The sequence below is a fragment of the Trachinotus anak genome, unplaced genomic scaffold (assembly GCF_046630095.1).
Source record: "Trachinotus anak isolate AG129_WGS33_773 ecotype Australia unplaced genomic scaffold, CSIRO_AGI_Tana_v1 ptg000009l, whole genome shotgun sequence".
NCBI lineage: Eukaryota > Metazoa > Chordata > Actinopteri > Carangiformes > Carangidae > Trachinotus > Trachinotus anak.
In genome coordinates, this window is record NW_027273860.1 from 3,843,341 (window position 1) to 3,864,175 (window position 20,835).

Consider the following 20,835-nt stretch of genomic DNA (forward strand, 5'->3'; position numbering starts at 1 on the left):
GGTTCAATAGAAAAAAAAAAGAACTGCAGAGCAATGCTAAGATTGCATAATGCAACAGTTGCACAATGTCCTTGTGAGAAAAATGTAAGTGTCAGAAAGGGATTTTTGTAAGCAATGCTATGGATGCACCAATGACAAGGATTCCTTTCCTGGAATGAGCTCTCTGTTTATTTTTCTCAAAGTGCTGTTTGAGATTTGAGTCATTAATTCCAAAACATATAAAATCAATACTATTAAAATATTGTATAAGGAAAGTCACAGCTTTGTTAACAACTGACTCTTCTTTATCATCACATCAGCAATATTTTTGTGAGAGCACACATTATTATCTACCATTTCTTTCTGTTGCTGTCACACAGAGACTGCCTTAGTGTAAAAAACAGCTGTATTATGATCCATATGTATGTTTTATTGTTAGGTGACCTCTAGAGGCCATAGTAATTATAATGAGAGCAAAGGAGGAAGTCACATGATGTAGTATATGGAGCAACAGATTGTGTGTTGGGAGTGGATGGATGACTGGACAAAATACAGGCCTTTCAAACAGGAGGCTGTCGTTGAAACAGATACTAAATGTTGTTTCTTTTATCTGTGACTGTTGTACAACCTTAACTATATGTTTATGTAGCCATTACAGTGAAGGTCCTCTAACCTTAAGCATGTAATCATTTTACCCCAAACCATTATCATTTTCTCTATCCAACCAAGTAATTTTTGCGCCTAAGCCATTACTGTTCCACAACAGTAATCCCATGTTTATTACTGTTAACATGACCATGGTCACAAACAGTTGCATTTTGGATGTAGCAGACAACAGTTATCAGTTTTATTTACCACCAAACCTCAAACTTCTGGAAGACTTCTTCCAAAACGTTGCTGCTTCAGATGCAAACCCATCTCTGGAAAATTAAAAAAAAAAGTGGGGTTCTCATTAAATCTTGCCTTTTTCCTGCAAATTCAAAAATACTTTCAAGAAGTGGCAATATATCTGTTTTTGTCACTTGTTTCATTTCAGGCAGAGGAGCATATATTTCATCTGATTGCAAAAGTAATAAAAGAAAAATGTGCAGCCAATTCTATCTGGTTTCGTGCCTTTCAGGGTATTTCTGATGTAAGTGTCTAAAATGTTCTTTGGGGGAATGCAAATATGCATTTGTTTTTATGATGTATCAGACTGAGGTATTCGTTAACTGGTACATTTTTAGTACATGCCCCAGCACACAGGAGCACAAAGGTGTGTGATCCTTTGATCCCCAAAAATATGCAGCTGAGTGAGTAATTGATTCCCTGCTTAGTGTAAGAGCCCCCTCAGTTCTCTATGTGCATGTGTGAACACCTCTTGTGTGTAAATCATGAATATGTACACGTACTGAATGTATGAATGGTGCTTATACTTGTGGCTATATATCACTGTATAGTGACCTTCACATTTGGCAGTAATGGAATAACAGAATGTGACAGAAAGCAATTATGATGTAAATGAAGACAGTTATTTGTTTATTTCATGTATACCCTAGATGGATGGCGAGGATGCATCTTTCCTCTAATTGTTTTACTTCCAGTGTTTGATATGCTGCCATAACAACAATGAGGCAGTGTGATATAGTCCCTATAGTGGGGGACTGCTGCACAAAGCCATTCTGACAGACATTCTGAGCTCCTTTAAATGACCAAGCCTCCCACAGTGTAATTTACTAAGCAACATGTGATCTTACACATGTGAGATTGTGATATTGGCAGGACATAGACAGAGAGGAGAGAAAAAACGAGCCGTGCCTCAGGAAGGTGTGGAGAGTAGGTAGCTGGAGATGAAGCCTTTATGAGTTGCTCACTGTGTTCCCAGAATACTGACCCGCCCACAGACTTGTCTTATTTCAGATTGGTAGGATATCCCCAGAGACAGGTGTGCAAATGTGTGCAGACAATCCTCCTCTCTACCCTTCTTCGTCTCTCTCTCTCCTTCTTTCTCTTTCTCCTTTGACTTGCCTCCCTCACACACACGTCGAAAAAACACAGCAGGACAGAGACGAAAGCCACATTGTACAAAGAGCAGAGTTTGGCAGACCCCAAATTACAGACTCGGGAAGGTTGGTTATGATAAGAGGATCAGGCTGAGTAATGGGTTCAAAGGATGATCATCTGTTTCCCAGTCTGCCGATACAGGGGGAGAGAAAAAGAGAGGCACAGAGGCATGGATGGGGTTTTCACATCCCATCTGCAAAACATAAGATTATGGGAGACAATAGATAAATCCACCAATGAATTTCCCAGGGAAATGTGCAGACAAATGTGTGCACACAGAGAGACATACTGTACATGAAAAAGCACATGGAAGGACACATGCTTATTCAAACACCGCTAGACATACGGTGTGTGGAGGGCAGGAGCACTGATTGAAAGTTTCAGAATGATAACCTTGGGTTGTGTTGCTAAAAGAACAGTTGGTGAGATTGAACGTCATTTGTCTATTTGTATGCTTATTTACCTTCTCCTGGGAGGAAAAAAAAGATGGCAGATATGTGTAATTGAAATGTGCTGCTCTAAGCCTAAAGGAACTGCATTGTTTAATGACAGCATGGGTGCCATAATAGTTGCTGGCTCACAGTCAGGGAATCCATTTTAATACAGGACTATCTCCTCACTCTACAAACTCCATGCCCCCAGCGCCCACAGTGCATTGAATAAGGAGCATTTGCTGCAGACCTTTGGCACTGCCTCCAAAAACATTGCCCTGGAGTGTCACAGGGGTTCAAAAAACAATGTAAAGAAGTGCAAGTGTATAATAGCAGACTTCACTTTAGCCACGTGCATCTAGTTCTAAAATATTCAGTAGAAATAGTAGTGGTGACAGAATATAATTACTAAAAGTAATCTAGTGGTTGCTTGATTCTTTGCAGTGCAGATAAGGTGTTATAAGGTTTTCTCTAGGTTTGCTGCCAAGGCGTTACAGTACTTACTGTGCTGATCACAGTGGTTGCTATAGTGCTGCATACTCAATGTTGATTGAACAGCTGTGACTAAGGATGCAGTTTTGATCCCTGACTTCTCCTGTCCACATGTCCTTGAGCATGACACTGAACCCCAAATGCTCCCGGTGGCTAGGCCTGGGGGAATGAGAGGCACAATGTAAAGCACTTTTACCTCCTATGGTTCAAAAGTACTAAATGCGGTCGATTTAGCAGGGTTTGAGGTTGCTTTCATTTTGAGTGTTATCATTGGGGCGTTCCTAAGTGACTGCCAGGGTGTTCATGTTGGTTGTTCCGGTGTTGATAGGTGATTTTGTCCAAAATTTCTCCCCATTTACTTCATAGCACACTATAATAACTGTTTGAAGGGTTCAGAACAATGCAGGGAGACAGATGACTACAAATGTTAGAAAAAAACTATATGTTGGATATCACACTGATTTTACAGTAGGTTGATGTTTTGAGGTATTATACAAGTATGTTAATTATTTACCAATGCAAACAGGTTTTTAATAAGATAACAGTCTAAAAAAGTATCCAGTGATTCACTCAGCTTGCATAAGGTGACATTTTTCCCCACTTCCTGAGAGCAGCACATTCATGTAATTAATGTTGTCGTGTTGCATGACATTTAAGAAAAAAGAAATTGTCGCCAACACAGGGCAAAACTCATAAACATTTGCATACAAAACAAATGCCACTAATCGCCTGGATTGCCTCAGCTCAAACATGGCCCCATTTAGACTTCCCCAAAGTCAGAGCCATTGGCAGTGTTGAGGCAAGAAGCCTTTTTCATCATTCCTGCCATCAATTAAGGACTTAATTTCACTAAAGCCAGACAGTGACTGCAGTTTAATTTCTCTATCAGAAATGTCATTACTGGGCTGTTTGAACAGTAAATCATTTCAGAGGATGGAAGCTGGTTCTGCCTTTTCAGTCCTGATGAGATACAACCAGGCAGTAAAAAACAGTAATGGCCAAATGACAAAAGTAATGAACAACCTGCTAACCTGACTGAAGGCCAGAAAACAGTGTGAAATTTTGGTTGAATACCAAAGACGACCACAGGTTGTTGTCTAATATAGTTTACAGTTTACATAAGGACACATTCATACAATTTAAAAGAACAAAATGTCCTTACCTTGAGAACGTCTCTGAAACATATATGTAATCCCTATATTGCCATGGGGTGATTGCAGGATATCATATTATCTGAGAGCTCATCCTGCAGCATGATACCAACTGAGTCTTGCTTACAGACAGGGGTTGAAACTAATCTATTGATTATAGAGCTGAATGTTCCAGTGGGAGGTGAAATGAGTTATTTTAGGCCGTGGTGTGAAAGGAGTCGAAAGAAGGGGGAAAGACGGAAACAATACCTCAGAACAGCAGGAGATCCAGGTGCCCAGCACAGATGAATAACACCTCACCAAGCAACCAAGCAGGGAGCAATGTCTTTGTGTATGTCTGCGTATGCAGGTGTTGTGTGTGAGAGAATGAGTACAAGGAGAGAAAAAGAGGAGAGAGTGACAAAGAGGAGGCAGAGGTGGAGCTTGGAGCCGATGAAGTGCCTTCTCTCTGGTGGCTTGTGGAGGTGTGGGTGTAATAGATTAAACTAGTGTCCCGGGGCTCATCCCATGGCTAACCCTGTCCTATTAAGAGTGGCAGTGCATGTCTTTCACCGTCACTCCACTCCACTGCAGTCCGGACAGGGCTGCTGGCAACGCTCTCAGATGGCACTTCACTGTTGTGAGCACTGTGGGGATGGAGATGCTCCGCGACAGCCAAGGACACAAACTGATGTGACTGATGGCAGCACAATAAAGTGAGCATCTCTTTTAGGACCCCCTGGTATTCAGAGGGACATCAAATGGCTCTCTGAGGCGTGTAAGCTTTCTTCCACCAATGATAAGCTCATTGTGCTCTGTGGTCAGTTGACTGCTGACGACACATTAGTGGCTAGAGGTCTTTAGCATTCTTCTGCATGGCAGAATCTTGCTGAACTGTCAGTCACTGACGGCAATGACCTTATAAATGAAGTCATTCATTCACAACAGCGATATTAGGCCAGGCTCAAACCACTGTGTCATAATTGTCTATCTGAGAATCTCAGTTAAATTTTCACACTGTAGCAGCTTAAATAATGAGTTTAGCTTATTGGGCATTGTTAGGGCTATTAGAGCTTACTGCAATCCAACAGAGAAATCTTTAGCTTTTCGATGATGGGTGCTGTCATGTGGGATCAAGAGGGTTTGGCCCCACTATAATTAAGCACCCAGACGTGGCCTGATGTTTCTGTTTGGACAAATGTGTTGCCTCACACAGCTGCAGTTAGAAATGTGTGCTATTCTAGGCATTTTTAGCTTAGCTTTGATTTACTCTCTGAGGATAAATCATGTGAGGGGGTGTAAATGATTCATAAATTGTATTGTAAATATATAATACTGTGGTTAAATGGATTTAAGGGCTCTCTGCATATCACAGATTAAACAACATTTGCAGTATTTTTCACTCTATTTAATCATCACACTCTTCAGGTAATACCTGTGTTCAGCACAAACAAATGAAATCAGCCTGCTAATGACTTGCTGTGCTGTGATAATGATTCTTCAAGGGGAAACACTAGATTCACCCATGGGTGTTGGCAGAAGACTGTTCCCTATATTAGTGGGTGAGCATTGTGGAGGTTTGAAAAGAATATTGAACTCTGCTATTGTACTACTGAACTGAACACACAAACAAACTGAGAACTTATTAAATATGCATATCATCCTGCTTCTCCCATCCCCAAAATAACCTCTAAGCTGACAAAACACCTGCAACTAACACTTTATACCATGCAGAAAACTCTGAGGGAGGGGCCAGAAACACACCTAAGTATCCAAGGAGACACACATTTCATTTTATGGATTTTCTCTTATTATATCTCTCTATAAATCATCAACAAGCACATCCATTGTTCTGTATTCACACATGTGAATGTGATGATGCAAGAACTTTTTAATGTGTGTGAAGTATAATACTGTACCTGTGAGACTGTGATGCCTTGATTAGTCCCCTGTTCTAAATTAACAAATTCCCTTGGAACATAACAGGTTCAATTGGCGAGAAAAAAAAAAGTTCCTTCATTCAGTATCACTGCCAGTGCAATGAAGGTGCACATTTACATATCAAAGGGTGCAGCACCATGTCTAGAATTTCAAGTGTGTTCTGTTGTGATGTTGAAGAGCAGCAGCACTGACATGAGAGGAACTCGGTCTGTCCTCCTTACAAATTCTACCGTTGATACACTTCCTTGTTGTGTCCACAGTAACCCATAAAAGGTGCATAACAAGTGAAGCTATAATGAGACACTTCAAACGTGTAATTGAATGTGAATACATGTATACAATTTGTTTAAGGATGAGATATGTGTGGATATGGGTAGTACTTACTCATACCGCACCATTTCTGAGTGCATAAGTAGGTCATCTTCGAGGAAGGGGGAAAACTAAAAATGATACATGCAGTTTGAGATTGAATGGCCATTTTTTTTCCTTCCTTGGAAATTTCCCCTATGGCCTCCAGATCTGATTTGATTCTCTCCAAGTCAAGTGTTGACACATTAGCACGTCTTCTCATTAACTCAGAGTTTCTCATTACCCCCTTCTGGCCTCATTTTACTCCTATTTAACAACAGATATCCCAGACACACTTGGACCATCCTGCAGCTCAGACACATTAAAAAGGCAGTGAAGCTCTCAACATTACAGTTTTTGCACCCAAAACTGGAATATGTAAATGAATCTGTGGGATTTGCAGGACAGTTAATCATATGGTAGTCCATGCAGTGTTCCACTGGTGTCAGAAAGGCCTCTCCCTCCTCCATCTGCGGAGGAAATGAGCTGCAATTTGTTCCTGCGATGTCATCTCTCTTCTTTGCTGCAATGTAATGAGTACCTTTACAAGCAAAACCTTTCAATCCTGATGAAATACTATAGTGTGTACTAGCATGAATAAATATGTCTAGTGGATTAAGCAAATTTTTTTAATGAGTTTTAATGACTTTGGTAGCCATATCAGTGGACCTACAGAAGAAAATACTCTGTTTGGCTTTGCTAATGATGTTAGCTTATTACCTAGCTAATAGTGTTTAGCTGTGGCTATCTGACCAGCTAGCTTTCTAGTCAGTTGCCGCTCTGTGACAGGGACTATTCTTGGTGCAATGTCAGCCTCTAGAGCTAAGAGTATACAAAACAGGTCTAACTCACTTTTGACCAAACATGTAGCTGTGCATTGGCTTTATAAAGCACAATTAGCCTGCCAGCAATTTAGAGTTATAGTAATGTCACAGTTTGAGACTGCGGTGATACATTTCAAGTGCAAAGTGAAAAAAAGCTAAATACAAGTACGCTCTATGAAAAGGTAAAACTTTAAATATCTTTTCAAAGCAGTCACTTTTGACATTGCTGAATACACCTGCACCTAAATAACATTTCTCCTGCTCAACTGTTTTAAATTAAGACATTATTTGTCAACGGGAACTCCAGGAAGCCAGCTATGCATGCTGGGAGATTTGTGTCAAAACTGCAAATTCTGTGTGTGAAAAGAGCATTTCCCCCATCACACTCCACAAGTCTCTGTCTTCGGCTAGCTGAAGATTACATGAAAATTAGACAGTTATAAAGGGTGAGAGTTTGGGCCTCTATCCTAATTGTGGTGATGCAGCATGTTGAGATGGAAAGCAACGCTTCTCCTCGTCCCCAGTGAGACTCATGGCTAATGAGGCCTGGTGTACACCTCCTGCTGTCCACCTCCCCAGCATCGCCTTCCCTCCTCCTACTCCACCTGTGCATGTGTTTCAGCTGAGCTATGCATGACTGTCTATAAGCGCTGGTCTGGGCACAATATGATATACAGCACAATATAGCCTCCTAATGGATATTTATTTATCAATTCGTTATTTACTGCATAGTTGTTTTGTATCACAAATCAAATACTGGGAACGTGTTGATTATAATATTGATGTAATAATATTGAATATGATATTGAAGTCTCTAAAACTCATACTTTGTGAGGCAAAGTACGTTGAGTTGCTTTGGATTCAGATTTTCAGCAATTCACAGGAAGCAGCAGGGAGCTCAGAAAACTGAGATAATGACTGCTGTACATTTTTGACCACTTTGTAGTTATAGCTTAGCGGGAAGTCTTTGGGTTTGATTTTAGGGATCAGCATTTGAATGACACCTACAATGAATTCAGTGTTTGTACGGGGCTGTTGCTTCAGAGAGCTTGGTCTTCACTCAGTGTTGTCACTTCTTGAAAGAGATTGAAAGGGACAGAGTGTATTTCCTGTTGAAGGATCTTATAGCAGTGCCTAGCCAGTTGCATCTGGCGCACTGTAATCAAACCAATCATGGCGGTTGATGGTCAATGATTGCTTTCAGATTGGCTTGCCTTCACATAGCTCTTTTTTTTTCTTTTTACGGACACCTGCTGTAGCAGACAGACTGTGAAACCATGGAGATGGAGGAGAGACAGAGGGCTTGAGAAGCATCTGCTATCCCTGTGAAATCATGACTGAACAGCCTCTGATCATTTCTAGTGGTTGGACTCTAATTATATCGCTAATTCATGTGCGTTTAACTTGGACAGATGATTGGTCACATTTATCTTGCATCACAAGCTTAAAGGCTTTTTTCCTACATCCTCCACTGCACCGCCTCAGCTCGTTGTCTCTTTACATAAGCACATTTCACAGTGCTATTACCAGCTGTTTTCAGTTGGTGTCTTTTGGAGCAACATGCCGGTGAAGCCCAAGTCCTGCGGCTGAAAGATAGCATTGCTGCCATAGTGGTTAGATGTTAGTCAATTTGAAATACACAGAAAGGAATGTCTCTCATGTGACTCCAGGCCAGTGGAGCATGACCGACTGCAAGCTTGCCAAGTATGGTTGGTCACACATGAGAGGGCAGGAGACAGACAGAAGCACGAACACGGGAGTCACTGCTGTCGGATGTTTACACCTCAGCTGTAGACATGCCGAGGATGCCAAGTCCTCTGCTCGCTTTTGACTAATTGACCCTGAGCTGATATGTCAGAGGCTTGAGGGGGTAGAATCTTTGAACCCCTAAGCTGGTGTCTGAAGAACTCTTGTAAAGAGGTGAAGTTCTGCTGAACCAACTAAGTGCAGCTTGACTTTTTCACTCTGGTGGGGCAGAACATTAACCTGGTCTGGACCTACAGAGAGTCCCTCCTGAACTGGGCACCCCTCTGCTGTTGACTTCCATTTAAACAATGAAAATGCAAACAGTAAGCACTTGTGATATCATATCTGAGTGCATTTTCACCACTCTGTTTACTCTTTTGTTTTGCTGTTCATGCAGGTTAGAAAGATGCTATTTGCATGTGTTTTGTTTGACATGTACACATCAGAAAATCACCCAAATGCTGAAATTTGTTAGAAATGAGAAGGAAGATGTTGACATCTGATACCACTTAGTCATCCTTGAGAATGCTAGAATAACAAAAATGAACTGAGAGTAAACTGCTGTCAAAACACTGATGCTCATGTTCAGTTACAGCCTCTCCTCAAGTGCTCTTAGCTCGTACAGGATGAACACTACAGAGAAAGCAAATTACAGCAGGAGTGCTGACACGCTCTATACACTGACACAATTATGATTTTATAATAAACTGTAGGTGTTACATTAACTTTAACTCAGCTCTTTTCTGTTTTTTGTAGCCCTTGGACTATGAAACCAAGAAGGCGTACACCTTTAAGGTGGATGCCTCCAATGCTCACCTGGATCCACGATTTCAGAACTTTGGGGCCTTTAAAGACACAGCAACAGTGAAGATTAACGTTTTGGATGTGGATGAGCCCCCAGTGTTCAATAAGCCCTCGTATGTGATGGATGTGTACGAGGACACACCTGCGGGCACCATCATTGGGGCAGTGACGGCACAGGATTTAGATGCCAGCAGCAGTCATGTCAGGTAAAGTTAAACTCTTCTGTCTAAAACAATGGGCATTTTACACAAAGCTTTCTGTGCATTGTGTTGTATGAAGGTGTAATATCAAATGCATTCACTCAGGTTTTTCAAATCTCAGTCGTAGGCAAAGTGATCTCATTCATCAAAGTGAGTTAAAATACAAAATTGCTCTACTTTTAAAGTTTGGGTTTAATGTCTCTAGCAAACAGTTCAAACTTATAGGGACTTTATGGGACATCAGAATGCTTAAAAAAATAATCAATAAATTAATGATAATGATTTATAGATAATAATTGTGTCCAGCTGTATTGGTTAAACTGAAAGGGCACTCAGAGAGCGCATACCTCTGCCAAGGGCAATGTCAAACAACAGACATCACACTTTGGAGAAAAAAATTTAAATTCATAGTAAATGATCCAGATCTATCCCACAATTTAATGGGTTCATCCCCAGCCTGTTGCCTTATCCCTCCACCAAGTTTGGTTCTGTACTTTTTGCATAATTCTGCTAACAAATAAACTCACAAGTGAAAACATAACCTCCTTGGCGGGGATAAAAATACATATTTTATCCATTTTCAATATTTTTAAAGATTTATCTGCACTCTGGATTTTCACAGATAAGCCAAACATGGCAATCCCAGAAAAAAATCATTTAATCATTTACAGTATATTTTCCCTAAAAATGGAAGAAATGGACTGAAAATAATACATAAATTGACCACACTTTCCTTTCTGTTCTGAAGCATTCAGATAAAGAGACCAGCCTTTTGTAGACATAGTGTGGAGAATATGGATCATTTTCATATCATCCTTCCTTTGTAAAAAAATTTATAGCAAATGAAGAAGGTCTGGATCTGAGCACACATCTTCATCCTGATGGGTTTTTACGATTGAGCTGAATCTCCCTCCTTACTCCTGTGGGGACAAAAGAGCTAAAGGGAGAAGTACGGTGATACTGCAACCAGTGATTGAAGGTTTTAGGACTCTAATCCATTCGTCAATGTCTCCAGTCTCCATTCATCAATGTCATCGCGGCTTTAATCTTGAGAGTATTGTCAGTTTTACTCATCAGCTTGAGGACTAATCAATCTATGTAGAACATTTGACATTGTCGTGTGAAATTCTGCTAGCGTCATCTCTTGGCAGGTCAGGAGTTGTTAGTGATGTGCAACAGAGAATATTATAACATTATTAGTGGCCCCCGCATTTGCATATCTGCCATTATTAGTGCCCCCTGCATTTACATATCTGCACCTGATATCTGCACTCTGAAAATGAGAGTAATATTGGCAAGAGAGTGGAAATATTTTCTGACTTTTTTTGACAAAGACTGATAAAACTGTATTAAAATTACATTTTAAATTCATTCAACCACTGTACTTGCAGCTGGACATGTTTTGTATGTTGTATGCTATTTTGCCCCATAACATATGGTTTAGGAGAGTGTTGTGGGAACTCGCTCAGCTTTTGCTAACAGAAGCAGGCAATTAAACTTATTATTTCAGCTGATGTACTAAAAATTGCAACTCTAGTCTTTCAAGGCTTGAAACTTTAGTTTCATGAGGAATTATCATGTCACCTCTTGGTGGGTCATGTTTGTATGCAATTTTTATCTATCGTTGCAACATATCTGTTTGATTTAACAAAACCTTTTTTGGACTATTTTAAGGAACCATGCATTCATACTGCATTTTATCAAAAAGAGATTTAAGAAACAGTTATGTTCTTTGCAAGTCATATTATTGGCTGTTATTTAATTTCTTCATAGAGTGGCCAGTAGTTTCTATGCAATTGGGTTTGTTCTTTAAAGCTATTTTAATATTTATTACATAGATCACATTAAATAGCTTGTATTGTTTTGTTGAGTCTGAGGGACAAACACTGAACTTGTCAGAGGAATTCAGACTCTGCCCGACTCATTCTGACCAATGATAAACGATTATGGGCTGTTTATAAGCTAGATGCCACAACTGCACTCCATTTCTGAACTCCACTATTGTTGAAACTGTGTTGGTGATGATGGTGATGGACGAAGTTAGAAATGGTTATTCGTGTTATTTGTTATTTTTTTTCTTGGGAGCATTTACAACATTAAAAGGTAATTATATCTTGTTTAGGAACTATAAAACACTGTGCACATTGCCTGCAGTGTTGTTTGGCTAGGCAGAGTGGTATGATGTAGTTGAAAGTGAAGTGAGGTGGAGTCAGAGTTGTGCTGTCCAACTTTCTTGGTGGAAATTGAAGTTACACAGAGGAAGCTTTCCCTGTGCCTTTATGTCCTGTAGGCCTAGCTTTCAAGAAGCAACTAGTTAATGCTAAAAATAACGATGCTGTCTTAGATTAGAAAAAGGAACTGGTGTTTGGACAGTAAAAAACAGTTTGCACATTGAAAACACTGTTCATTAACATAGATATGATCTGAATGCAACGTGACAGCTGATAAAAAAATATAGGCTGTAGTGTAGTATATCAGTATAGCCCCATGGAAGCAAAGGGACTGAATATTTAATGCAAACTCTACTGATTTAATTTATAGATTAAAATGAATTCCTAAGGTTTTGATTTATCTGCCAATAATGAATCCTGATAAAACAAAATTCATATTTCAACAGAATACTTTTACAAGGCACCATACTGTCGATTGCTGGTCTCTCCTTGCTAATTATTAGGTGAGACACTCAAACATCACTCTTCAGTTTTATAGATCTGAGTGAATTATACACAGAGCAAGTCATTCTTTTTCTTTCTCAGCCTCCCCGTCTTGCTATGCACCTGCAGCCACACAAATACATACGCACACACTACCCTAAATAAAACCTGAGTGGTACTTAACAATAGACTGTCTTTTGCAAAAGACAAAAGAAGTGCATTATTAAAAATGTATGAGAATCCTTTTGTTTTTAAGGTCTATTAGCTACTTTTGCTCAGGCAGATTGCTTTGTAAAAATGGTTCTTCGAATATTTATCGCTCAAGCGTTACACAAATGGCAAGGATACCTGTTGCATAGAGTTGTTTTATTATGAATATTTTATTCCCGGGAAAACAAAAGAATGGAAAAAAGCAGAGATTTGTACAACGGAAAGCTTGTGCTCTCCACTCTGTAGATCTTCACTTTGTCTCCAGCACTTTAAATATTCATCAATATCACAGCTGACATTGTTCATTTGTGTGCCTTCAGAGGGAAGCCTTGCATTCTTCACCTTAAAACAATAGACCCAGTGACCCATCATGCATAGGGAATTATGCTTTTAGACTTTAGACTCAAATGATTTTGCTATTTAGCAGTATAGTGCCGAGTTATCTCCAGAGAAACAGAAGGGCATCATGAATACTGCATTGTTGGACAATTCTAAAGAGCTTCCTAGAGTTTGAATGAGTTTCAAAGACTGCACTTTTGGCCTCTGTCTAAAATGGTAATATCACAAATCACAAGACATAGCAGAGCCACAATGGTCCTGTACTTTAAGGGCTGCACTGCAGCAAAAGCTTAAACTCTAAAAATCAATGACTGTGGAAAATAAACTCATATATGCCTCCCCCTTTTCTTAAATTACCTTGTGTATTGTGTGTAATGTTCACTGGACTGAATTAACATCGCTGCAGTTCAAGGCAGGAGATAAAATTGTAATTAATTTTCATATCTGCAACTCTTAGTACTGAGTTGAACTTAAGTAGACTCTTTAGATCTGTCATTTCTTTCTCACAGCTGTTGATGAGCTTTATTCTCTTTAAAGATAACCTAGAGATTGAACCAATTACAAGTAAAACATTTTTGATGTTTCATATCTTACAGGAATTACAGGAATATATATATATATATATATATATATATATATATATATATATATATATATAGAGAGAGAGAGAGAGAGAGATAAATTGTCGTTTCTGAAACATTTATGCCATTTAGCTTGAGGTTGTGAGTGAGCTGGTTTGTTGTTTCGTTCAAGGAATGTTCAAAACATTCACATACAGTGTTTTTGATTTAATCTGTAATATTCTGGTAATGGGGCAGTTACTCTAACCGCTGGGCCATACTGACTGTGAACGTACACATCAGAAGCAGCTTGACTCCAATAACACCCATCCAAAAAATTGTTTTGCCCTGAGGTAAAATTGCAAACCACTGATCTTTTGAACTCTTGATGGGAGTTTGACTGTAGTATTTATCAAAGAAACTCACACTAAACTATTTTGACACAATCATGTTCACTTCAAGGCTGCACGCGATGCCGAGTTAAAGACGTGGACAAATCCGACCAGAAACCAGAAAATTTGATGGAAAGCTTGTAAAATATTTCTACTGAAGTGGTTTTATTATTTTTCTCATTACAGAAAAAAAGACTTGGGGGTTTGAATGTACGCTAGACCTTTTTCTCTTAATGACTGAGTCAAGTCCAGTTTGAAGCTCGATAGTGTAAAAAACAAGCATGATAAATATTAATGAGAAATAGCCTTTTAAGATCAAATAGCTCACCATGTGAAAGAGAAAAAAAAGGCAGAATGGTGGCAAAGAGGGGCTCAAGCCCATGAGAAATTAAGCATCAGTCATGTTGAAATGCCCAGGAGCAAGGCACTAAACCTCCAACCTATGACCTCCTTATGAAGGGGAATAAAAGACAACAACAGCATATTTTCTCCAGTGGGTACTCAACTGACAATGACCAAATTATTAATGAAAAATCGCCTTTTAAGATCAAATACCATGTCGTGATGAATGGCGCTGACAGTGGCATGCGGTTTGATTTCAGACCTCTTTGGTATTGCACTCAGAGAGACTGGGCAAGACCAAAGATGCATTTCACAGAGAGGACGTCTTCCCCTCTGTTCACAGACAATAAAAAACCCCAACATTTTAAAATCTTTGATTCTCCATCAGCTGTGAGAGATTGATATGATTTCAACACTGCCTCAAATTCATTTGTGTTCTCAAGAAAAGCGTTTGCTCAGCATGGCCAAAGTACATGTGCCCCATTACTAGATTGGAATATTTATGCAATCCTCAGCACATTTTCTGGAAATGACCATTCAGAATGAGTAATGAAGGCTATGCCAACATTATATTACACCTAATTCAAATACATGAGTCCAGAGGGAAAATCACTGTGGTTTAATTCTCTGGTTTATGTGGGAAATGAATGCCATTAAACAAACATTTTCTTTCAGGTATTCCATTGACTGGAAGAGTGACTTAGACAGCTACTTTGACATTGATCCTGTGAAAGGAACGATTTCCACAAACGAACTCTTGGACAGAGAGAGCATTGCCCAGCACAATATCTCCATCGTGGCGACCAAACTGAGTAAGTATGACAACAAAATGGATTGTGATTCATGCAGGTGTCGTTGTCCTTCGCCTGCTATAATCTGTGTGAAGGATTTAATACACTTTTACTCAAGTCAATACTCAATCCCATTTTGCTGGAAAGGTTTATAGGTGACTATAAACCATGATGGCTCTCCTGGAAGAATGTATCTTCAGGACATTGTCTCCTCAAGCACACTCGCCTCAACTCTGTTTTCCTTTTTAACTGCCTTTTTTTTTAAACACGTTTGATGACATTGGCATTGGACGGGAGCTTTTCTTGCCAGAGTCAACTTTTACTTACACTGCAGTAAAATGTGAACCTTCCAGAGTTTTACAGCAAGCAGATGCAGCCGCGTCACAGCATGTTGTGAGCCAAGCTGAAGAAGAGTGAACTAATGTGGAGCCGTGCCTTTAAGACATGTCATCAAGCTAATTATGTTTTTATGAAGGAAGTGGAGCAAATTTCCGGATAAATAAGCAAATCCATCGTCATCAAGTCATCAAATCTGCTAAGAACCGTCAAAGTCATTATCCCAGAGGCAGGCTGGTGCTCAATCAAAATTACCCACGCTGTATATTCATTAGGATAGACTGTGAAATATGGGCTGTTAAAACTTGAGTCATTGTCGCCTTGGAAACTGATATTACTCACTTCCCCTCAAGGTCATGGCAGTGACATGCTAATTCTGTTTTCTATGCGTGTGTGTGCGTGTGCTTCTTTGTGTGGCTTTTGTGTATAAGTGTCAAGGAACTGGAGGATGAGGTAGACTGAAAGGATGCAGTGTGGATGGAGGAGGGAGATGGAGATGGTTTTGCAAGGCTGATCACACTTGACGCAGGAATCAAGCAGTATTTCTTCACATCTTGTCCTCGCCCACCTGCATTTTACTCCTTTCTTATCACCCTTCCCCAATGCCAGCCTCTGAAACAGCCTTCTGTGCCCTCTCTGCTTCGCCTCTCGAAGGACCGATGTTTGTCTAGAGACAATTTCCCCCATGGCAGAAAAGAACAAAAAAAGAAAAAAAAAAGACATCCAGAGCCAGTGTTTAAAAAAATAATGGCAGGAAGCATAGAGATAAACACGGCACCCCGAGGGTTTGCGTCCCAACTTGTAAGTTCAAATCTGCTTTTGACCTTGAGTGAGATTTGGCAGAACTTTGTGTTCAGAGTATTGCTTAGCTGTTATGGCTCCTCTGCAATGCATTCTATTATCATCGTTGGGATTTTGTCTGTCTGTTCAGATTTGGATTTTAAAGCATGGGCAAAGAGGCCTTTAATGCCCATACAAACAATACATTGTTTCTATGAAGAGAGGTCGGGCACACAAAGAAAATGTTCTGAGTTTTCCATAGTCTTGAGCAGTCTCAGATGACACTGCACAGTAGTTTTCAATAAAGACAAAATTATTGCTGACCTCCGTGTTTGACCTGTCTCTGCATCTACTGTGTGTCCTTGCTGCCATTGCCTTTTAAAATGTATCCACCCACAGCTTTTATTCACAATTATAATGACTCTGAATAAAGTGTCTAACAATGTGAGCTGTTGGATGACATTTCCCTTGAATAAAGCTACCTTTACCCTGCAATGATTAGTGCAACACCTGAGTTGGAGACTTTTCACTTCACAAAGCCTCAGAGACTTGTTCGGTCATTGCTAGACACTGCAGTCATGCAGCAAAATGAGAGCAGTGTGTGCTGCTCTCCTGAGACACAGTACATAGCAGAAGGCGGGCTAAAGAAGAGCCAGGGCTAGATTAACGGTTTTCTTTTTGGCATTTAAGCCCAGTGGCAATTTTTAGGAGTCAAAGAGAGAAGAAGATCTATTAAATGCCATAATAACCTTGGCAGGAGGCGGTGAGGAAGCACACTTTCTGTCTGTTTCCAGCAACTGAATTTAGTTTCACACAACATTTATGTTGTGAGTTTGCCTACTTATTCTGGCCACTGTTGCAATTTTAACAGATTGTTATCCACAAGGAATCTTCCTATCTCCGTTTTGCAGCACACTTTATAGAAGTGTGGTTGATGGTTTGCAAAGATTGGGTTTTTTTTTTTATTAAAATGAGCTTCATTAAAAAAAGTAATATCAAACAGAAAGGCAATATAAGGCAGACAACTTTATGGCTGACCATTCAAGCAAGGAAGACAGGAATCTGATTTAATAAAATAAGCAGAGCATGTGTTATTGGGATGAAATGCTGATGCTCATCAGATTTGAATATAACCATTATACCATTGCTCCATCTAGTGGGCTGAAAGCTATATCACTGATGATATACTGAGAGCCAGTCAACAGTTCAGAAGATGAATTTTTCAGATGAGATGAGGAGGAAACGATAGACTCTTGTATCCAGAAGTCGGCAACTTTAAAAACAAATCTTACAGATTTTACTGATCTGAAAAATTTGAAGTTACTGCAACTTTTTAAAGGCCAAAGTATTCAGGACAGAAAAGATCAGTATTTTTGCTGGCCGAGCATTAATGTTAGTAGTTCAGTCAGTGCAAAGCAGCAAATCCCGTGCTCAGTGTCACTTTTACCTCGGTGGGAAGATTGCTTTTTCCATCAAGGTCAGAGACAGGTTACTAACTGAGCCATGGCTGCGTCTCCAATCCCCGTGAGACGACTCCATAGATCCCCCTTGCATTCTTCTCAACCACCCACCTACACACAAACCTGCACACCTATGCACCCATGCACTTGCACTCACACAAACAAGTATGTGCTAAGCCCCCCACTGAAAAGCAAAGCCTATTACCACATCAAATCCATAAAGTTTACCTTACTTGGGCTTCCACACAAAAAGAACATTTCCGTGCTGTGCCCCTGCAGAGAGGAAGCATTGTTACAAACGGCCCTTGATTCAAGTTAGTCTCTCTCAAGGGGGCTTTCACACTATAATTAATATGGGCTGCACATCTTGTGGCTGAAACCCATAACAGAACCTGAGAAAAAAAAAAAAAACCTTGTAAAGAAAATATCCTCTCTGTAGAGCCATATACCATAATGTGAGGCATGGTTTATTTGTAGGCAGTGCATGCAATGCGTTTATTGTGTGTTTTTATTTAATACTCCTTTTCATCATCAATCAAAAGCATCATAAAGCAGCGGAGTCCCAGAGCAATTTATGCATCAACATGTTCCAGACACATTTGAGGTTTTCTATCATTTAACCAGTGTCTTACAGTGGGCGAGCAGCTGGGTGGTATAGCATCTGCTCAAGGACACTGACTGGACACACATGCATGACAGCCTCTTTAACCACTCGGCCACCCTGCTTCAACAGTGATAAACCTTTATGCTTTGGCTCATCATCAAGGTGGTGTTACTTTAGATATCCACATGATGTCAGTGCTGTGAAAAAAAAACAAAAAACAAAAACTCCCATGTTGTCTTTTTTCTGTATTCATGCAAAGTGAGTTCACATTTGTGCTTTATTTAAACAGTTCCATGCTGTGTGTGTTTTTTTTCCCAGACAGTCCAGTCCTGACCAGTCGGGTGGCCGTCACCGTTCATGTGTTGGACATCAATGAGTTCCCACCTGAACTCGCCAGTCCTTATGAGACCTTTGTGTGTGAAAATGCTAAAATGGGACAGGTACGTTAGCGTGTACTCTTTTCCCTGCCTCTCTGTGCACACGTCATGTGCTCATGGCCTTAAACACAGTAAATCTTTCAATGTGTTACCACGTGTTGATTTTTCAGTGAGTTGCAAACAGTTGATTGGAGTGGTGTTTGTCCTCCCATACAGCTGATATACCTTCAAGGTGGTTGGTGAAAACTCTCTAAAAGGTGCTAAATTGAATCTGAAAGGTGTTGATTTATACAAACACTGGCAAAGAGTCATTGTTTACACTCAGGCAGAAATAAATGCTGATTTTGTGGTGTGTGGAGATAAGTGTAGTGAAGTTTTTCTGCTTTTTGGAGCACCATATCACTGTGGTAAATATATACATTTAGCTCTGCACTGATAGCTAACAGGGGGTTGGTTTCCACTGACTCAAGGTCACATGAATAAAACCTTTCATTTTAAGGGATCTAGCAGAAAACGCCTCAGTGCAGTATGAATCTAAATCTTGAACTGATTGTGTCATATAGTTCCACCCACAAACCACTGTCTCAATGTACGATTCGGCTGCTTACTACACCAACATATGGACCAGACTAAAACATCCCTTTTCATGACAGTAGCAGTACAACATATCTCTTAAATTCAGGGCCTATCCTTTCTCATGATTGTGAGCTGCCTGTCTTTCCTATGCTGAAAGTTTCTCCTGCATCTTGCTGCTCTCTGCCTGGACGTCTTCACCTTTCTGCACTCCTTCCTGGCTGAAGAAGTATTAGGAAAATTCCATCGAACTAACATTATACACAACAAATCTGCAGTGTAGAGGAAAAATATCTAAAAATCACCTCTATGGTAACCTTCAAAATATTTACTGTTCCATTAATTAGCAATGGCACACTCCAATGACAATGCAAAATCCTATATTTTCCTGCCTTAATATGCTGTCAGATTTTGCACAGAGAACCCTTCATTTTCATTAACAGAAAGGAAGCTTAAAACTAGTATGACAACTTATACTGATTTTAGATGATAAATAATACTATAATTTGCTTGTTTACTTGCTGCAACTACATCTTAAAGCTTAGGAGAGGACTGTTGAAGTAATTTTCTGATGAGCAAGTACAGTTTCCACCTGCATCTGCACGTATAAAAATGCGTGCAAGATCATATCATAATCTCAGAAGCTGAGTTAAGAGCAGCTAGACCGGCCTGTAGGTAGCTATAGCCACTAGTCAGAGATTCCAGGATTATCCTCAATGTACATGAGCAAATGTCCAAAAAATGCCCTGTCTGCCTGACAAAGTCATTATCAACGGGACACACACATGAAAATGACAGAAATGATAGATGCAACAGCTGGTTGTCAAGCCCGCTTCCAAAAACAATGGCCTACTGCTGACACTAGAGGTAAGTAAATTACATGATGTATGCAAACAGCCATCAGATCCTTTATGGAGCAGGGCACTGTTATGAGATATAAGGACGTTTATCACTTCCACTTTGGTATCGTCCTAATTAATATCTATTTTTAGCTTTAAGTGATCAAGCACTGCTTGCCTTGCTTGTTCTGATGACATGCCACAGTTTCAGATGACATATTTGAGATGCAGTGGAGAATTTGTCTGTGTGCATTGTAAGCCACCCGTGCCTGTAAATTAGCCCATTAACTTGCATCTATATGCAGTTACTTTGCGAGGGAACAGCTTCTTTGGCAGTCTATCAAATTGCTGTAGACTTCTCATCATATTCAGGATGTTTTGCTGGTACTTAGACCCTCCTTTGGAAGGAACTGCTGTCTTCTTTACCATGTCTTCTGCCTTCAAGGTTGAGTCAAGACACTTAGAAAGCATTTTTTAAAGGCATTGATAACATTCTCTTTCATTTAACTACTTGTGACAATGTGGTCCTACATGAGCACACAATTTCTGCTAACGTTTTTGTAAGTTGAAATCTGTCCGTACTTCTCAGTGTATTGACGGGTGCAAGGCTGAGTTGGAAAAACCTGACGGCACCTTCTTA

The 20,835-nt window shown here is 39.9% G+C and overlaps 1 protein-coding gene across 2 annotated transcripts in view; it reads left to right on the top strand.

The window, feature by feature from the left end:
• Positions 1 to 20,835, top strand: part of LOC139625048 (cadherin-12-like) — a 93,180-nt gene that overhangs the window by 60,059 nt on the left and 12,286 nt on the right. For both annotated transcript variants that reach the window (XM_071484632.1, XM_071484633.1), the window contains 3 exons: positions 9,691 to 9,944; positions 15,111 to 15,247; positions 18,725 to 18,846. In XM_071484632.1, coding sequence (XP_071340733.1) covers positions 9,691 to 9,944; positions 15,111 to 15,247; positions 18,725 to 18,846 — 513 coding nt within the window. The remainder of the gene's footprint in view (positions 1 to 9,690; positions 9,945 to 15,110; positions 15,248 to 18,724; positions 18,847 to 20,835) is intronic.